General features: G+C 33.9%; 2 protein-coding genes and 1 pseudogene across 3 annotated transcripts; all 3 read left to right on the top strand.

Annotated features, from left to right (window-relative positions):
- Positions 1-3,964: 3,964 nt before the first annotated feature.
- Positions 3,965-8,547, top strand: LOC117909128 (annotated as a pseudogene).
- Positions 8,548-9,491: 944 nt separating this feature from the next.
- LOC117909127 (G-type lectin S-receptor-like serine/threonine-protein kinase At4g27290) lies at positions 9,492-10,993 on the top strand. Its single transcript, XM_034823023.1, has 3 exons — positions 9,492-9,679; positions 10,461-10,611; positions 10,694-10,993. The coding sequence occupies exons 1-3, from the start codon at positions 9,492-9,494 to the stop codon at positions 10,991-10,993; spliced, it is 639 nt and encodes a 212-aa protein (XP_034678914.1).
- A 4,607-nt stretch (positions 10,994-15,600) lies between these two features.
- On the top strand, positions 15,601-19,485 carry LOC117908945 (G-type lectin S-receptor-like serine/threonine-protein kinase At4g27290). 2 transcript variants are annotated; one of them, XM_034822811.1, is made up of 7 exons: positions 15,601-16,862; positions 17,163-17,303; positions 17,489-17,643; positions 17,968-18,178; positions 18,482-18,719; positions 18,803-18,953; positions 19,029-19,485. In XM_034822811.1, the coding sequence occupies exons 1-7, from the start codon at positions 15,680-15,682 to the stop codon at positions 19,332-19,334; spliced, it is 2,385 nt and encodes a 794-aa protein (XP_034678702.1). In that variant the 5' UTR covers positions 15,601-15,679; the 3' UTR covers positions 19,335-19,485. The 2 variants fall into 2 exon arrangements, with proteins under 2 accessions (XP_034678702.1, XP_034678703.1); XM_034822812.1 differs by lacking the exon at positions 19,029-19,485 and having other exon boundaries at positions 18,820-18,908.
- The last annotated feature ends 1,336 nt before the right edge of the window (positions 19,486-20,821 follow it).

The following is a 20,821-nucleotide window of genomic DNA, read 5'->3' as shown; positions in this document are numbered from 1 at the left end:
AACTTCAACTATCAAAATATTTTAAAAATTAGATTAATCCCTGATTTTAACTCATTCCAATATTATCCATGTCTTTTTGGAGGTGAGTTAAGTGGGTTAGATCTATCCAATTTGCATGTGCATTTTTCCCGTTTCTTTTCATTAGCTCACCATCATTGTAAATTTATCTGAATGAAACAATTTAACAACAATTGCAACTTAAGAATGAAGCAAGAAAGTATTCATCAAACATATATTATTGATATGATTAATTTTTTATTTTTTATCTTTTTTAAAAAAGACAAAACTATTTAAAGTATGTTTAAAAATAAAAAATAGTAATAACTCTTCTATAAAATATAAAGATTTTGTAATAAAAAATATAGAAATTTATAATTATTACCATTTGAGATAATAATTTTTTTTATACTTACATATTTTTAAACGGTTTTCACTGAGTATTATATTTTTTGTAAAAAAAAAAAAAGACAAAAAAAATTCTATCATAGTTAATAATTTATAATTTGAAAATAAAAAATATAAGATGGATCTAAAATGCCACCATTTTTTCATGAAAACATATAGTAATCATATGGCCAATCAAGTTATGTCATCATATAATAATAATAATAATTATATTGCAGCAAAAAATGTAGGATTTTGAAAAATAATAATAATTTTTAAAAGACATTTTAAAAATATAATATTTTCATATCTAAAATAATTTCAAAAAAATTGCAGGTTATTTGATTAAAAGGGATGAAATCATCCCCCATCTATAAATCTAACCCTCCACCTTCTTTCACCTTAAAAAATGTCTATTTTGGACAAGAATGTCCTAATTTTTTTCTTGCAAAAATAATTTTTTTCTTTTAAAATAGACATGCAAATAATAAAAAAATTTAAAGGGAATTTATGTTAAAAATGAGTTATCCTTTAAGTTAAAAAAAAATAGAAGCAATTAGTTTTACAATTTTGGACTCTTTCCATCTCTTTTAATCAACTAATCTAAACATCCAATTGAAAATTATATTAAGAAAATACAATTTCAATTGAAAAGACAACTTTCATATTTAAACTAAAATTCTCTTTGGAAGACAATTTTTAATTGATGTTATAATAAGTGTTGTAAATTTAAAGATAATTTCAAAATTACTATATTTTAATAAATATTTTTTAAAAAGCTGGTAATTTTTGTCAAATTTTTTTTTGAAAAATGCTAAGATATGGGAATGGTATTTACCGAGGTTCAAATGTGAACCGTTAAATATATATATAATAAGATATTGATCCTGATATAAATAAATGAAATCAACGTAGAAAAATATATGCAAATAAAAGCACAAACCACAAGACTTAAAAATATCTATATGACATCACTTGCTCGGCCAATGGTGTATTTTCATGACATCACTTGCTCAACCAATGGTGTATTTTAGATACCAACTAAGAAAAGTATTACCACCACAAGATGTAGATTGGCCTTTGTGGGACAAGTAAGTCATGATGTTTGAATAACAATTTTCATCAAATGTTATGATTGATGGATGATAAGGTTTCGTGGACCTATCCTTGACTTGATAGCACTAACTCTCACCTGCAATTTTGAAAGCTAGACAGTTAGCAACATTATAGGTGGTGTTTGTTTTTTGACTAAATAGAAAAAGCCAAAATATTTGACTTTTCCATTCAGTTAAAAATAACTCATTGACATCAACTAATATAACTAAACTAAACTTATTGATAACAAGTTCACTTTAGTTATTTTGGTTAATATTAACAAGATATTTTTAGTTGAATAGAAAAAACCAAATAATGGATGACTTGCACGTCTATTTTGTTGATCGCCATGAGATTGTATTGGGCATGATTGTTGATGCACATGTTGCTATGGAGGCGTGAAGTGACTCATAGATGGCCAATATGCAAGCTATGCTCAAACCATATTTGTATTGATATGTATGGATGAAGCTTTATCATCTTGCCTAATACTTTAAATTTATTCCATATCATAGGAGACATCCAACCTCAATATTCTCTTATTACTTAAAATGTATTCTATTTAATTTTATTTAGGAGGAAATATTAGGGGGAGTTTATTGACAACTTTAATTTTATTTCTATAAAAAAGAAAAGGACATTGTTCACCTAAGGGTTAGGTAATCCTAATTTTGATGATAATAAAATTAAAGTTAAAGGATACTAATATATTTATTTGTTCAAGTGCATTGGTTGGAAAGAGCTTTATCATTTTATATACCATTAGTATGATTTAAGAAGTAAAATGCACGATTTAAGAAGGTCCAAGAGGATTTTGTAACTTTTTACAAAGATCTTAGTAGAGAGTTTATTTGATTTTTCTTGCTTGTATTTCAAGTATTTGAGTTGTACATGAGGATGATTTAAGGTACCTAGTTAGCATAGGAGAAACCTCAAGTTCATCATTAAAATTCTCAACTTAACCAAGGTACTCTCAACTTTGAAAATATTTCCAAAGTATTAGTCAAGTTTTGAATATGTTTGTTGGAAATTGGTTAGTTTGACTCCAAAACCTATTTAAACCCCACCTTTGATGCATTTAAAGTGGAACAAGAATCCAAAAATCACATTTATTGCTTATTCAATCTTCTTAAATTCAAACAAGTGCTTTGCATCCAAACTTGCTCATCCTCATTAAAGAGCACTTACACTAGAAGTTCTTCATCTTTTTATATCTAATCATTGAGATAGTTCTCTTCATTTATTTTCTTTTTGTACTTAAGTAACATGTAAGAAGTTGAAAAGGTCCATTGAAACCTAAGAATCCAAGTGTACAAGACATTTAAGAGGCATTGACCGCAAAAGTTCTTAAGATAGTAGGAATACCCCCAAGTAGGTAGTTTTGTTTCATTTTGTATTCATTTATTGATATTCTAGTTATTGCTAGAATAAGTGTCAAAAATGTTTTATTTTTTTATTACTAAAGAGTGGGAAGGAAAGAGAGTTTTTTTAAAAAAAAAATTATTAAATATGACAATTTGCAAAATATTGAAAATTTTACAACAAAAATTGTCATACGAAACTCATCCCTTGAAAAGATGAATTCAAAATAAAAGTAATTCTCTTCTTTTGAGAATGCGATATCTATATAAAAAATTTAATTTTATACTAAATTTGCATTTTAAAAAGATGAGTTCAGTTTTTTTATGTAGTTTACATTGAATTCAAATGATTTAGCGGTTTCGTCCATTGATAAAGAACAACCTGGTTTACACAAAGTATATGACACAACGTACCCTGACTGGAAGATTCCAAGATTCCAGACTCCAAATCCATAGAGCTTTGAAAGAAGAAAATATTTAGATGATGCATTGAGCCCAAAAATTCAGACTTTGGAACAGCAAGAGTGACGGGAAGATTGTAAATATGTCTAGTAATCACTGTTTACATCCTTAACGTTTCATCTCATTTTGGAGGCTTCTCTCAACCACACAGCCTACATCCAATGAAAGACTAATCTGAGATGTAAGTAGTCCATCAAGTGTTAGGAACCATTCAAACAAAGACTAATCATTCATGTTGTGCAGCCTGGTCAAATTTTCTCACCCTTTTTTATGACTAAATTTATTTGTCAGTATTCAAGCTGGCCATATAAATCTGAGTTAACGTATATTTTTTATGTATTCTTGTAATATCCTGGAAAGCTTGACTCGGTTTTTGGCCTTCCCCACATCTTTCAATTCTGCTAACGAGGGCTTTGGCTTCTTTCTAGAATAATTGAAGAATTTTATTTTATTTTACACGTCTGCATCTAGTAAAAAAAGGGACTGCAACAATATTTTATCTGCAAATCTGGATTGACTTTGTTGTTTAATTCAAGGGATTATTTGCCACCTAATGTCAGACTACAGTGAATTTGCAGTTTCTTACAGGCGAAGCAAAAAAAGAACAAGAAGACTGGGCAAAAATATAAGGTGCCCGAGAATTCTCACTTTCTGGGACATGGATGGATGCCCTTACAACACTTGTAATTTTCTTGTTCTATTTAATCTCCATCTTAACGATCTGCAGTGCAGTAGACACCATAACGGTCAATCAACTTATTAGAGATGGTCAGACCATCACTTCAGCTGGTGGGAGCTTTGAACTGGGTTTTTTCAGTCCGGGAAGTTCCAAGAATAGATACTTGGGGATATGGTACAAGAAAGTGGCAACTGGGACAGTGGTATGGGTTGCCAACAGAGAAATCCCACTCACTGATTCATCAGGAGTTTTGACGGTGACTGACCAGGGAACTCTTGCCATTCTCAATCGTACTAATAGCATTATTTGGTCTTCAAATCCATCACGATCAGCTCGGAATCCAAACGTTCAGCTATTGGAGTCTGGAAATCTTGTTATGAAAAATGGGAATGACAGTGACCCGGAAAACTTCCTGTGGCAAAGTTTTGATTATCCAGGCAACACTCTTCTACCAGGCATGAAGCTAGGAAGAGACAAAGTAACAGGCCTAGATCGGTACTTGTCATCATGGAAGACCTCTGATGACCCTTCTAAAGGTAATTTTACATATAAGCTGGATCCTGGTGGACATCCACAACTACTTGTGAGGAATGGCTTAGCTGTAAAGTTTAGCTCCGGACCATGGAATGGTATTCAATTTAGTGGGATTCCTCTATTAAAACCCAACCCGGTTTATACACGTACCTTTGTTTTTAATGAAAATGAGACGTATGGTATTTATGAGCTTGTTAACAGCAAAATTATCATAAGGCTAGTGTTAAGTCCTAATGGCTACACAGAGTGTTTCACATGGATTGATCATTATTGGAACCCTTATTCAAACAAACAGATGGATGACTGTGACAATTATGCAACGTGTGGTGTGTATGGTATTTGTAAGATTAATCTCTCTCCAAAATGTGAGTGTATGAAAGGATTTTTCCCAAAGTTCCAAAGCTATTGGGACAAGGGGGATTGGTCAAGCGGATGTGTTCGGAATGCTTCACTGGGTTGTCACAATGGTGACGGGTTTGTAAAGCACGCTGGTCTAAAACTGCCAGACACACAGAAATCGTGGTCTAATGAAAGCATGAATCTCAAGGAATGAGCATCGATGTGCTTGAGGAACTGCTCTTGCACTGCTTATGCAAACTCAGATATCAGAGGAGGAGGAAGTGGATGCTTGCTCTGGTTTGGTGATTTGATTGATATCAGAGAGTTCCATGAAAGTGGACAAGTGCTCTATGTAAGGATGGCTGCATCAGAATTAGGTATGAACTCATCTGTTCCTTACCTGCTGATACAAAATTTTCTGAAACATTTTCCAATGTGAAAAATCTATGAAATATTTTCTAAATTCTACAGTACTGGTGTTATGCACTAGTCCATAATTTCGATATTTGGTGTTTTAGCTTTGAATTACCTTTCAAATCATGCTGCAATATTATATATTTGGGATCAAAAGTCCCTCCTGGGAATTTATATTTTTCCTCTTTCATACATGATTTTCCTTCTGGATGAAGATGCTTTTGCAAGGATAAACAGCAGCAAAAGAAGGTTGGCGATTATCAGCTCTGTGTCAACTATAGGAATCATTCTCCTAAGCATAGTTCTGACGTGCATTTTGAAGAAGAAGAAGAAGCAGCTAAAGAGAAAAAGTAACAACTCATATTACTTGTATCATTCTATATAGTAGTGAAAAGCTGTTAGGAAATTTATATCTTGTTCGATTTTTATATCATCCATTCTCCACTTTGCAGGAAAAAAATTTATATACAATTTGGAAGGAAGCGCAAGTGAGGAAGATCTAGAGTTACCATTATTCAAATTGGCTACAATATCTAGCGCCACTAACAACTTTTCGAGCTGTAATAAGCTTGGACAAGGTGGTTTTGGACCTGTTTACAAGGTAATATTATGCTCTTTCAAACAATTTTTGAAGTGATGAGAAGCATTTAAAATATTTTTCTTTCAATGTTTATAGAAAAATGATGTTTTCATGCACTTAAAAAAAAAATGTTCAAAAAAAAAAAGGGTAACCACTTTTCATCTTCATATAGACATTAGCTTTTTTTACTACATAATCCCCACTAAAAAACTTTAATAGTACACATATATATATATTCCAAAATACCCTCTTTTCTAATATATATATATATATATATATATATTCATTTACCTATAAGAAAAAGGGCCAAATTTTAAGACCTTTGAGAATGACAACATGGCATATGTTTGCATCACTCATAATTTTTTTTTTTAATGAACAACCTTTCTATCACTAACCACTTTTAATGCTATATTCAAATGTCTATTGACAAATTATGTATAAGTAACATATGTTACTAGTTAAAAAAATAAACATGTTATAAAGAAAAAAAGAAAGGGGCTTAGAAAGATAAACTAATGTTAACTCTTTTAAAGAATAAAGTGCAATATGTGTGTAAAGGTAAAAAGCAGGTTTTATTTGTTAATTCTTTCTATTTTTAATGCGATTTATGTAATATATTTGAGGGTTTCCTTTGTTAATTGCTTTTTATTTTATTATTGTTTATATAATTCTTTTATATTTGTTTTTATTTGTAAAGTACACATAGAGTTTGTTAGGGAGTGATTTTGATTAAAGTCCTTTTATTTAAAGAATTTTGAATTGAAAGTGATTTTTGAAAGAATCAATTGCCAAGTAATTCTCTAGGAATCACTTCAAATAATTCTCCAATTTTTTTAAAAAAAAATAAACATATAATTCTACAAGAAAATAATCTCAAGAATTAAGATACACTTTTTAACTCTCTCAAAATCATTGCAAAATGGACTCTCAACATTTTCTAAAAGAACTCAAGTTGATTAGCCTATTGCAAAGACAATTGGAAAAAAAAAACATAAACATTATTCTTTCCAAATAGTTGAAATTCTAATAGTCATATTAAGGATAATTTCAGGGTACACTGCAAAATGGAAAGGAAATAGCTGTGAAGAGGCTGTCAAAATTTTCCATTCAAGGATCCGATGAATTTAAAAATGAAGTTATCTACATGTCTAAGCTTCAACATCGAAATCTTGTAAAGCTTCTTGGATGTTGCATTCATGGGGAAGAAAAGATGTTGATCTATGAATACATGCCCAACAAAAGCTTGAACCGCTTCATTTTTGGTTTGACTCTCTAAAACCTAATATAATAACTCTAGTAAGATTAATGTTAGATATTTTTTTCCCAAATATACCTCTGAATATGATTCTACTCTTTCTTGGCTCTAATGAAAATAACTTAAAAAACCGAAGTCCCTCTTTTTCTAGAATTTGAGCCATCAACACTCCTTTGTCAAGGCTAGAGAAGTATTCCTTCTTTATATTGGAAAGTATGATTGTTAACCAAATGCCTATAGAAAGTTTATTGGGCACAAGATGAAAGTAGCTCCACATTTATCCTTTTCTAATCCATTTGTGCCTAAGCTATTCAAAGCTTGTACTCCTACTACTAATACCCATTATTTATTTTGCCCTTGACAATGTATTTTTATTACTTCATGGGCATAAATTGTTATTCTTTGGTTGTTACACATGTTGCAGTTTGAATCACTCTCATGGAAAATTTTAAATTCATTTTATTTTAGGAAAATTTTCAATTTATTTTTAAGAATCAAATAATAAAGATGGATTAACCTAAATGGAATAAAAATTGACAGATCAAGAGCAGAGTATCGTACTAGATTGGCCTAAACGCTTTCTCATTATCAATGGTATTGCTCGAGGGCTTCTTTATCTTCATCAAGATTCCAGATTGAGAATAATTCATAGGGACATTAAAACAGACAATATTTTACTAGATAGTGAGATGAACCCAAAAATTTCAGATTTTGGCATTGCCAGAAGTTTTGGAGGAAATGAAATTGAAGCAAATACAAACACGGTGGTTGGAACATAGTGAGTACATTTGGATTGTTGTAAATAGTTTTACTTCTGTTGCTTGCAACTGCATCTCTTCCTTCTACATTAGGTGTTTTGAAAGTTTCATTTCTTCCTATGGTCCCCTGCAGTGGTTACATGTCTCCAGAATATGCAATTGCTGGATTGTACTCGACAAAATCTGATGTTTTTAGCTTTGGTGTTTTGGTTCTAGAGATTGTGAGTGGGAAGAGAAACAGAGGATTCTACAACCCAAACTACTACATTAACCTTCTTGGATATGTGAGTATCAAGTAAATAATATCTGCTCCTTTCACTATTATGTATAAAAATCAAAATCAAAAATAAAAACTAGTGCTGATGTTGCTTTGAATTGTCTAGGCATGGACCCTCTATATGGAAGGTAGATCTTTGGAACTTATTGATGCATCAATGGGAGATACCTGCAATCTATCTGAAGTGCTACGTTCTATCCATGTTGGTCTGTTATGTGTTCAACGTTCTCCAGATGATAGGCCGAGCATGTCTTCTGTGATTCTTATGCTGGGTAGTGAGGGTGCATTACCTCAGCCCAAAGAGCCTGGTTTTTTCTGTGAGACACCTATGCCGGAAGCAAATTCTAACCCAGACGCCTCATCATTTTCAGGCAATGAAGACCACGATACCATATTAGAGGTTTGAAACACAAGACATGCAAATTCTGATGACTGCAATAGAGATACTTTGGTTCAATGAGTGTTTTTGAACTGCGGCAAAGCCAATTTTAGACATCATTTTTTGCTTACTTGCTCTGGTGATCAATTACGAAAGAAACAATATCAGTATGATGGAATCACCCATATAATCATATACATGAACGATTATTCAACAGAGATTGCAGTGACATGTTAAATCAGGCATAGCCACAAAATGGAAGACATTCAGATCATATTCAATATTTTAATAATGTTTTTTTAAATTATATATATAAAGAGAGAGAGAGAGGGGGGATAGAGAGAGAAAAAGTACGAGTAGAACTATCTTTTGTCTCACATTTTATGTGAGATTGTGATATTGTTACCTATTTGTATACTTACCTACTTGGGAATCTCACTCGTGTTCAGCTTGTTCAATTCATCCTATTTTCAAAACGGCCCTTATCCTTAGGGCATTGTCCAAGTTAGATGTGTTATTAGATATTTTAGGGTTCATCCTCAAAGCTCCTTCCGATGCCCATTTTTCTCATATTGTTCAAATACAATCACAGTTGAAAAAATTTTAATTACCTACAACTTGGTTATTTTCCATGTTGGAAAAAATTGATATTACTTACTACTTGCCTTTTTTCTTTTTTCCCTTGCATTGTTCTGACATGATCATTAGTAATGGACATTTAAGGTCATGACAACCATTTCTTATATATATTATCAAGAAGAGGGATAAGCCATACTAATTGTTAGCCCCTTAACCTTCGACTCAGATAGTGGCATTAAGGGCCTCATGGGTAGGCCTTGCATCCATGAGGACCTTAGGACAATAGCAAGGAGGACATGGAGATTTGGTCGGCATCACTTAGAAGGCAAAGTGTTGGGGCAACACTTAGGTTGGTAGCAACAATGTACACACCCACGCACTTACCTGCGCACATGCCCGAGCACTTGCCTGAGCACTTGCTTGCGCCCATGCCCATGCACTTGCCCGTACTAGGTGACACGCTCAATGCCCCACGTATTCATGCACGCACACTCCCATGCCCCTATGCACTCACTCTTGCACACCCACCCTATGCACACACAACACCAGGATGTGCGCCTAGTCACCCACACAACAACAGGTCAGACCCAATGTGAGGCTTTTGGGAATTTATTTATTTATTTAATAAATAAATCCATAAAATGTTTCTTTTAGAAATTTCCAAAATGAATTAAATTGCTCTTCAAGAGAGGGGGGAAGGGGAAGGGTAGATGAGTCAAGGTAAGGCACTCAACAATTATTCTTTTCAAATCCATTTGTGTCCATGATATTCAAAGTTTGGACCCCTACTATTAAAACTCATTACTTATTTTGTCCTCAACAATTTTCCATTATTACTTAATGGGCATAGATCATTCTTCTTTTGTTGTTACACATGTTGCTTTGATTTGAATCACTTTCATGGAAATTTTGAAATTCATTTATTTGAGGAAAAAATTTCAATTTATTTTCAAGAATCAAATAAGCAAAATAGATTAACTTTATATAATAAAAATGGATAGATCAAGAGCAAAATGTGGTTCTAGATTGGCCCAAGTGCTTTCTCATTATCAATGGTATTGCTCGAGGACTTCTTTATCTTCACCAGGATTCTAGATTGAGAATAATCCATAGGGATCTTAAAGCCGACAACAGTTTACTAGATAGTGAGATGTAACAAAAATTTCAGATTTTGGCATGGCCAGAAGTTTTGGAGGAAATGAAATTGAAGCAAATACGATGGTGGTTGGAACATAGTAAGTACATTTGGAACCATTGTGAATAGTTTTATTTTCATTGCTTGTAACTGCATCTCTCTATTCAATAATCTCCTACATTGGGTGTGTGTAACTTTCATTTCTTTCTTCAATGGTCCCCTACAGTGGTTACATGTCTCCAGAATATGTCATTGTTGGATTGTACTCTACAAAATCAGATGTTTATAGCTTTGGTGTTTCAGTTCTAGAGATTGTGAGTGGGAAGAGAAACAGAGGGTTCTATCACCCAAACCTCTGCATCAACCTTCTTGGACACGTAAGTATCAAGTAATATCTCCTCCTTTCTTTGTCATAAAAATAACCAAAAACCACAGCTGATGTTGCTATGAATTGTCTAGGCATGGACCCTCTATATGGAAGGTAGATCTTTCGAAATTATTGATGCGTCAATGGGAGATACCTACAATCTATCTGAAGTGCTACGTTCAATCAATGTCGGTCTGTGGTGTGTGCAACGTTGTCCAGATGATCGGCCAAGCATGTCTTCTGTGATTCTTATGCTGGGTAGTGAGGGTGTATTACCTCAGCCTGGGAAGCCTGGTTTTTTCAGTGAAAGACATGTGCTAGAAGCAAATTCCAATCGAGAGGCCACATCGTTTTCAGGCAATGAAGACATCAGTAAAATATTAGACGCTTGAAGCACAAGGCAAAGTCTGATGACCCTGTAGATTTGCTATTATAAATTAAATTGTAGCACACTACTGTAACAAAGACAGGATGAATGTCTTTGAGCTGCAGCAAAGCCGGTTTTAGACTGCATTGTTTGGTTACTTCCTCTGGCAATCAATTAGGAAGCAGACAATATCAGTATAATCAAATAAGTAAATAAAATGTAATCACCTATATAATTACATGAAAGATTATTAAAAAGAAATCGCAGTGACATGTTAAATCCGGAACAACCACACAATTGAAAACATTTAGGTCATATTCAAGGTTAAGAACTTGTTCATACAGGAAAAAAAACAGATTAATCATTCATGTTGTTTAATCTAGTCAATCCCTCGTGGCACTGGTTTTATGCAGAGTATTGAATATAATAGAAGTTGATCATAATGATCCAGGAAATTCCTATGGCAGATTTTTTATTATCCATGCCATACTCTTTTACCAGGCATGAAATTTGGAAGGAACAGAGTAACAGGACTGGATTGGTACTTATCATCATGGAAGAGCACTGATGATCCTTCTAAAGGTGATTTCTTATATGGGCTTGATCCTTGTGGATCTCCATAGCCCCTTGTGAGGAATGGCTCAGCTGTGACATTTCACTTTGGGCCATGGAATAGTCTTTGATTTGGCGGGTTTCCTCAATTAAGACCCAACCCAATTGTTGTTTTCAATGAGCAGACGTATTCAACATAAGAGCTATTTAACAGCTCTGTTATAACGAGGCGGTGTTACCTCCTAATGGCATCCTGCAGCGTTTGACATGGATTGATCAAATAGGTGACACTACCGGCTACTCATCTGCGCAGACAGATGACTCTCGACAGTCGTGTATTAAGTGGTGTATGGCAGCCATAAGACTAACTACTCTTTAAAATGTGAGTGTATAAACAGATTTGTGACATAAGTTCTAAAGCACTTGGGACATGGTGGATTGGCCAAATTAATGGCTGTGTTCGTAATGATGGGTTCATGATGTGATGACAGTACGAACCTCAAGAAATGCAGTGTGCTTGAGGAACTGCTCTTTCACTCCTTATGCAAATTCAGATATCAGAGAAGGAGGAAGTGGATGCCTAGTCTGGTTTGGTGATTTGATTGATATTGGAGAGTTCACCTAAAATGGATAAGAGCTTTATGTACGGATGGCTGCCTCAGAATTAGGTTATAAACTTTCCTTACCTGAGAAAGATAAATTTTACACAAAATTTTGAGGAAAACTGTGATTTCAAGGATAACTGCCATTTTCTAACTTTCTCTGTTGCTTTCAATCTGGATCAAGATGCTTTTGCAAGGACAAGTAGCAGGATCAAAGGGAAGAAATAACTGTGGGTGATTGTCAGCTGTGTCAACTATACCTATACCTGACTCTGTATGTTCTGAAGAGGAAGAAGCTAAAGAGAAAAGGTAACAACTCATCTTGTATCACCATATAAGCAGTACAAAAAGTTCCAGATGTCTGTATGGTTATGAATTCTTCAACTAAGGGAGCAAGGGGATGGCCAGGCTCTATTGCACAATTGATAAGTTGATCTAGGCCTTATGGGTCAAGTTCAAAGTTTCAACACCTGACTGGCCCTAAACCACCTCAGTGTCAACCATGGCCAACATTATTTAAATACATGGAATATCCACTTCTTCAGGGGAAATGTCACACAATTTGGAAGGAGGTTAAACCAATGTGAGACAGGAGGATTTAGAGCTACTATTAGTTCCGGCCACAATATTTGATGTCATTAATAACTTTTCGACTGATAATAAGCTCTGAGATGATGGTTTTGGACCTGCCTACAAGGTAAGAATATGCCCCTTTCAGATGCGCACACTACATGCATGCAACTTGGACGACAATCCACGTCCCTCTAACCTACATGGTATCCATTATTCTACCGAATCCTAGGCATTAAGGCCTATGTGCACCACGGTATTTCATGCCTCAACATCATAGGTCTCTGGTTTGTCATCCTTTAATTAATAGCACTCTTTTTTCTTGATTGAAATGTCTTAAGAGGCAAATATGCTTAACAATGAACTTTTACAAAAGGGGCAGTCTTTACGGGATATGCTTGGCAAAGCAATGTGGAGCATGCATTGAACAAAATATTTGCCTTTTCAGAAGGAATGGTGTGTTGATTTGAAAAGTATACTTCTCTGTTGATAGATCATGAAATAAATATACTCCACCATGGCACAGCATTATGAAAATTGATAGAAAATGGATGTGAAGAGACCGTCAAACATTGCAGTCAATGACATAATGAGTTTAAAACTGAAGTTACATACATGTCCAATCTTCAACACCAAAATCTTGTGAAACTTTTTGGATGTTGTATTCATGGAGAAGAAAAGTTGTTAATTTATGAATACATGCCAACAAAAGTTTGAACTACTTCATTTTTGGCCTGATAATTATCAAAAACCCAATACGTTGAGTTTCAGTATTTTACTTGAGTGACTTCTATTTTGGTTTTCCTATGCTCTATGCATGCTAGAAGAATCCCTCCTTTATCCAGAAGACTATGATCTATAACCAAATATCCAAGGAAAAATTATTGGGGACAAAATTCTATTACCCATTTTGTTGTCCTTGAAAATTTTTTCATTCTTGGTGAAAGTGGGCATGAATCCTACCTCTTTTGTCGTTAAACATAATGCTATTATCATGAAATTTTTGAAATTCGTTTAGTTTCTAAACTATTTACAATTTATTTTCAAGGATCATATGAGCATAATAAATTAACTTTAACGAAAGTCTTTAAGTATGACATTTATAGTATCTGAAATATTATAATTTCTGAGGAAAATAAAGGATGGACTCACACTTATTCTTAAAACAAAGAAAGAAAGAAAAGAAAAACAAATTAAAAATGTAAACATTCCTAACAAAAAGAATGGAGTTGTTCAAACTATTGAAAAGCTCCATGACCAACAAGAACACAATCGTCTTACTTACCACTACCAATAATAAATAATAGTTGCTTGGAACACTGACTTTTAAGGCTGCTTGGGTTGCTTCCAACACCCCCAAATTTGACTATGACCCTAAAATATTTCAATGAGAGTCAAAGCTTCATATTAATGATCAAACACTTTGTTCCTTGTCTTTGTTTTAATTATGGCTCACTTTTGAATTGATTGGTTCGTTTTCTAAATGGCCAGTCTTTGAAATAGACTAGTGGCATTGTTTAAGCTTAATCAGCTACTTTTGACAGGCTGATATTCAACATTTCATTTGAATTCTTAAAAATTAAGTTAATTCCGTATTTAAGAAGCTAATTAACTTCAAGAAAAGCTGCTTGAATTTGAGGAGTTCTGGTCATTTTTTTCAATACCTTTGCCTTTGAAAGCCTTTTAATTAATTCAAATAATTCAGTTTTCTAATATTAATCAAGTAGTGGTGCCCCATTCAGTTTGTTTGCGGGGCATTCTTACAATTTAAGGCATATAAAATCATGTGTGAAACTATTCATCGAATTAATACTTCTAAGCCACATTTATGTAAACTATGTTTTAAAAAATAAAAATTGTCATAATACTGCAATTATCAATATTGGTTCTAATATATTAACTAAGATTGAAGTTGATCATGTTAGTTTTAAGGTAATTTTGAAATTGATTTAAATTCATCGTTGATAACAGTGATTTTAAGCAAAATTTTTAATATTACTTAAAAACTAACATAGACAAGTATTGTGATTTTGCTTGATGTGTGATAGAACCAATATTGATACAGGTGATTTTAAACCAATTTCAAAATTGCTCTCAACAGTGACAATTATGGTTGTATTATCTATGTACTAGAACCAACACTTTCAAGGATGGTTTTAAACCACTTTCTTATATGATACGCTAAAACCAATATAATCAATAGTAATTTTAAGTTTTATTAAGAAAAGACATTAGAATTGTGGTTTTAATAAATATACTAAAACCAATATTGTCAATGCCGATTTTAAGTTTTATCAAACTTTATATTAAAATCAACAATGGTAACTATGATTTTATGACAAAAAAGAAAGAAAAAGTCATGTTCACGTGGCTTTCCACATGATCCAAAAACATTATTTTGAAAAATAATTTTATATTTAATCCCGTTGTTTTTATTAATAAAATGTTACCTTTTTCATTAGGAAAACTCTAAGCTATTAATTCAATACCTGCAAAACCTTATAATATCAACTATTAAAGATATACAGCAAGATAATGATACAAAGTAATGAGATGTATTTGTGATTGATCCTATTTTTTAAATGAGTAAATAGTGAGATCCTTTTCATTGGCTCAATTTTTTCCTGTTCATCATCTGAATTATTTGTTCCAAAAGATTAAGCTTTGATTTGACACCAGTGGACTCTTCGATGGCCGGTGAAAGCAGGTTAGTTGAATTTGGAGCACTGCATCCACAATGCACGTCAGTTGACTGAATATATCTTTAAAGAATTCTGGAACTATGGCCTACCAAGCGAAATCATCACTGATGATGCAATCTGAAGGAAACTATGCGGAATCTACAGGGGAAGAGGGTATAAAGAAAGTCGAGAAGCTGGTGGGGAAGGACGTCAATGGATGCCCTTACAACACTTGTGATTCTCTTGTCCTATGTGGTCTCCATCTTAAGAATCTGCAGTGCAGTTGACACCATAACTGTAAATCAAATGATTCAAGATGGAGAGACCATAACTTCAGCTGGTGGGAGCTTTGAATTGGGCTTCTTCAGCAGGCCGGCTAATTCGACCAAACGGTACTTGGGGATATGGTACAAGAAGGTGGCTACTGGGACTGTGGCATGGGTTGCCAACAGAGAACTCCCACTCAATGATACATCCGGAGTTTTGAAGGTCACCGATCAGGGAAAGCTTGTCCTTCTCAATGGTACCAATACCATCATTTGGTCTTCTAATTCATCACGATCTGCTCAGAATCCAAATGCTCAACTCTTGGAGTCCGGAAATCTAGTTATGAAAAATGGAAATGACAGTGACCCGGAAAACTTCCTCTGGCAAAGCTTTGATCATCCAAGCAGTACTCTTCTACCAGGTATGAAGCTAGGAAGGAACATAATAACAGGCCTGGATCGGCGTCTATCATCGTGGAAGAGCACTGATGAGCCTTCTAGAGGTAATTTTACATACCGTCTTGATCCAAATGGGTTTCCACAGCTAATTGTGATGCAAGGGTCAGATGTGACATTTCGGTCTGGACCATGGAATGGTCTTCGGTTCAGTGGGTTTCCTGAAATGAGGCCAAACCCAGTTTTTAAATATGATTTTGTGTTTAATGAGAAGGAGATGTATTTTACTTTTGACCTAGTTAACAGCTCTGTTATCACAAGGCTTGAGTTAAATCCTAATGGCGACCTGCAGCGTCTCGTATGGATTGATCGAACACAAGGTTGGACAGTTTATGCAACCGCCCAGATGGATGATTGCGACATTTATGCATTATGTGGAGGGTATGCCACCTGCAACATTAACGATTCTCCAAGATGTGAGTGTATGAAAGGATTTGTGCCCAAATTTCCAGATGAATGGAACAGGATGGACTGGTCAGGTGGATGTGACCGGAATATTGCACTGAATTGTCAGAATGGTGATGGGTTTCTTAAGTATTCCGGCATCAAGCTGCCGGACACGCGAAATTCCGAGTTTAATAGAAGCCTGAATCTTAAGGAATGTGAGTCCTTGTGCTTGAGGACATGTTCTTGCACTGCTTATTCAAATTTGGATATCAGCCGGGGAGGAAGCGGATGCTTGCTTTGGTTTGATAACTTGACCGATATCAGAGATTTTACTGATGATGGACAAGAGTTCTATGTAAGAATGGCTGCATCAGAAGTAGGTATGAAATTTATCTGTTTCTTTCAAAATCTGCTTTATTTAATCTGCCCACTGTTTTACCGGAAAAAAAAAAAAGTTTCAAATTCTGGTTTTCTGGCTCCTAATTGCACTTAAAATGATGGTCTAAGGATGGACACACTAACTGAATGCTGCCATCTAATCCTTCTGAAATTGCCGTCCCTGCTTTCATGATTGTAAACAACAAATATATTTCAGATCAGCTGTCCTTTGTGTAAAATTTATAGTTTTCCTATTTTTAAAAATCATCTTCATGCTTATAGTTAATTTTCTGTGTGTCAAGATGCTTTTGCTAGCAGCTCCAAAAGGAAGAAACAAAGGTGGGTCATTTCGATCTCTGCATCAATTGTGGCACTGATTCTCCTAAGCCTGCTCCTAGGCTTGTACATTCTGAAGAAGAAGAAGAAGAAGCTAAAGAGGAAAGGTAATGTAGTAGTAACAACTAACAAGTCCACATGGCTTATTGATGATTGATATCTATGCCTGGCTATGGGTCGAGTGAAGTTTTTCTATGCATCTGCCTGGCCATATAAGTTTACCTTAGGATCCAAAATTCTGAAACATTTTATATCTTGTTTAATTTGTATTTGTTGCATTCTCCAATTGCAGGGACAATGTTATACAATTTGGAAGGAAGTGAAACCAATGAGAGACAGGAGGATCTAGACTTGCCATTATTTGACTTGGCTACAATATGTAATGCCACCAATAACTTTTCTATTGACAATAAGCTTGGACAGGGAGGTTTTGGATCTGTTTACAAGGTAAGCACTTAGCCTTCTCTTTGGCAGAAGAACACCTACAAGTTTTTCTACAGATAGGCTTACTAGAGTGATCTGAAGCATTAAGCAAAATACTTCCCTTCTCAGAAAGAAAAATTAGTAATGTGTTCATTTGAAAAGTATACTTCTTTGTTCATAGGTCAGGAAACTGATAATTGAATACAAACAGATGTTCTGAGTTGTACATGCTCCAAACAAGTCTCACACGGTGAAGCATTATGAGGACAATAAAAAAATAATCATGTAAACTTGCCTTCTCCTGATGGTAGAATATTCTAACTATCAATTTGGTTTATAAAATTTCAGGGTATGTTGCAAGATGGGAAAGAAATAGCTGTAAAGAGATTGTCAAAAAATTCTAGACAAGGACTTCATGAGTTTAAAAATGAAGTTGTATTTATTTCAAGACTTCAACATCGAAATCTGGTGAAGCTACTTGGATGCTATATACATGGGGAAGAAAAGATGTTGGTCTATGAATACATGTTCAACAAAAGCTTGGACTTCTTTATTTTTGGTTCGACACTTGAAAACCCCAATTTACCTAGTTTCGCTAGTCTACTTTATCTCTTGTTTTCTATGACTTTTGTGTATGCCTGAAAAAATTCTTTGTTCTTTTTCCAAATCCATTTGGGTCTTCTCAAAACAATTGGGAGTTTGAACTGTTATTCCAAAAAGCCATTACCCAATGTATGTATTAGCAACCTTAACCACTCACATAGAAAATTTGGTATTCATTTATGCTATAATTATTTTCATTTTATGTTCAAGAATCAGAGAGGTATAATAGATTAACTTTAATAAAAAAACCAATGTACAGATCAAATGAGAAGCACGACACTAGATTGGCCTAAGCGTTTTGTCATTATCAATGGTATTGCTCGAGGGCTTCTTTATCTTCATCAAGATTCAAGATTAAGAATAATCCATAGAGACCTTAAAGCAGACAATATCTTACTAGATAGTGTGATGAACCCGAAAATTTCAGACTTTGGCATAGCTAGAAGTTTTGGAGGCGATGAAACCAAAGCAAGTACAAATAGAGTGGTTGGAACATAGTAAGTATATGTAGAAATGTCTTTAATGATTAATTTAGTTTCATTGATTTAATTGAATCTCTTCCCTTAATCGTCTTTCACAGTGGTTACATGTCTCCAGAGTATGCAATTCATGGAGTTTACTCAATAAAATCAGATGTTTTTAGCTTCGGTGTTTTGGTGTTAGAGATTGTGAGCGGGAAGAGGAATAGAGGATTTCGTCACCCGGACCACGACCTTAACCTTCTTGGGCACGTAAGTATCAAGTAATATCTCATTAATTATTTCACTATAATAAAACTATTGATCATCTTTCTTTGAATGTTATAGGCATGGACACTCTATATGGAAGATAGGTATTTAGAGTTGATTGATAAATCCATAGGGGTCACCTGCAATCTACCTGAAGTGCTAAGGTCAATTAATGTGGGGCTATTATGTGTACAACGTTCTCCAGATGATCGCCCAAGCATGTCTTCTGTGGTTCAAATGTTAGGTAGTGAGGGTGCATTGCCTCAGCCAAAAGAGCCTGGTTTTTTCACTGAGACAAATATTCACGAAGCAAATTCTTCTTCAAGCAAACATGCACCATTTTCAGGAAACGAAAGTTCCCTTACATTTTTGGAGGCTCGATAGAAGGGATTTCATTTTTTATGTCTTGTTTTATCTCAAGATCTCTAGCTTATAATCGTTGATAAAAGTTTTGGCTATGTGGAAGCATTGTTACTAATTTGTTTGAGTAATGAAGTTGATAGAGAAACACAAACAATTAAAATGAAGTTGAGTAATGAAGTCGATCATCTTTCTTTGAATGTTATAGGCATGGACACTCTATATGGAAGATAGGTATTTAGAGTTGATTGATAAATCCATAAGGGTCACCTGCAATCTACCTGAAGTGCTAAGGTCAATTAATGTGGGGTTATTATGTGTACAACGTTCTCCAACTAACTGCCCAAGCACGTCTCTTGTGATTCAAATGTTGGGTAGTGAGGAGGCCTTAGCCAAAAAAGCCTGGTTTTTTCACTGAGACAAATGTTCATTAAGCAAATTCTTCTTCAAGCAAACATGCAACATTTTCAAGAAATGAAAGTTCCATTACATTTTTTGAGGCTCGATAAAAAGGATTTCATTTTTTATGTCTTGTTTTATCTTATGAATGGTAACTTATAATCATTGATAAAAGTTTCAGATATGCAAACCGATTACTTCGAACATTTCATTTGAATTCTTAAAAATTAGGTTAATTTTTACATGTAAGGCACTAATTAACTTCAAGAAAAGCTATTTGACTTTGAGGAGATCTGGTCTTTTCTTTTTCATACCTTTACCTTTGAAAGCTTTTTAATTAATCCAAATAATTCAGTTTTCTAAAACTAATCAAGTAGTGGTGCCCCCATTCAGTTTGTTTGTGGGGCTTTCTTACAATTCAAGCAGGCATATAAAAGCTGCCCATCACCAACTTTCCTTTCCATTTCTTCTATTTGTAAATTATTTGTACTTCAAGGAAAAAAAAGTAGCACATTTATAAAAGGCAAAAAAAAAATTGGAAAGAAAAACAAATAACACTTTTACTTCTAAATTGATAGTGGAAATAGATTGTATACAAAATAATTCGTCAAACTAATGCCTCTTGGCTCTAATATATTAACTAAGTTAATTTGTAGTTGTTAATGTTGGTTTTAAAGTAATTTTGAAATTGACTTAAAATTACCGTCAACTACAATGGCTTTAAGCTAATTTTAATTTTACTCTAAAACTAACATAGACAACTTTGATTTTACTTGAAGTGCCATAGAATCAACATTGATATGAGTGATTTTCAATCAATTTCAAAATTGCTTTCAACCGTCATGACAATTTTGGTTTTACAAATATGTGCAGTAGAGTCAAAGTATAAATAAATAGGTCTAAAATTTTGTATATACATGCACATGCCTGTGGTTGATTTTTTTTTCCTTTTTTTTTTTGTCTTTTAGATTAAGTAAATAGTGAGATCCTTTTCCACTAACTCAATTATTTCCTTTCCGTTAACATAACTATTTGTTCCAAAAGATTAAGCTTTGATTTGACACCAGTGGACGCTTTTGACTGCCTGTGAAAGCTGGCTAGTTGAATTTGGA

This window comes from Vitis riparia, chromosome 19 (assembly GCF_004353265.1).
Source record: "Vitis riparia cultivar Riparia Gloire de Montpellier isolate 1030 chromosome 19, EGFV_Vit.rip_1.0, whole genome shotgun sequence".
NCBI classification, from domain to species: Eukaryota; Viridiplantae; Streptophyta; class Magnoliopsida; order Vitales; family Vitaceae; genus Vitis; species Vitis riparia.
The sequence above is the reverse complement of the archived record's forward strand: the minus strand, read 5'-3'. Positions and strand labels throughout refer to the sequence as shown.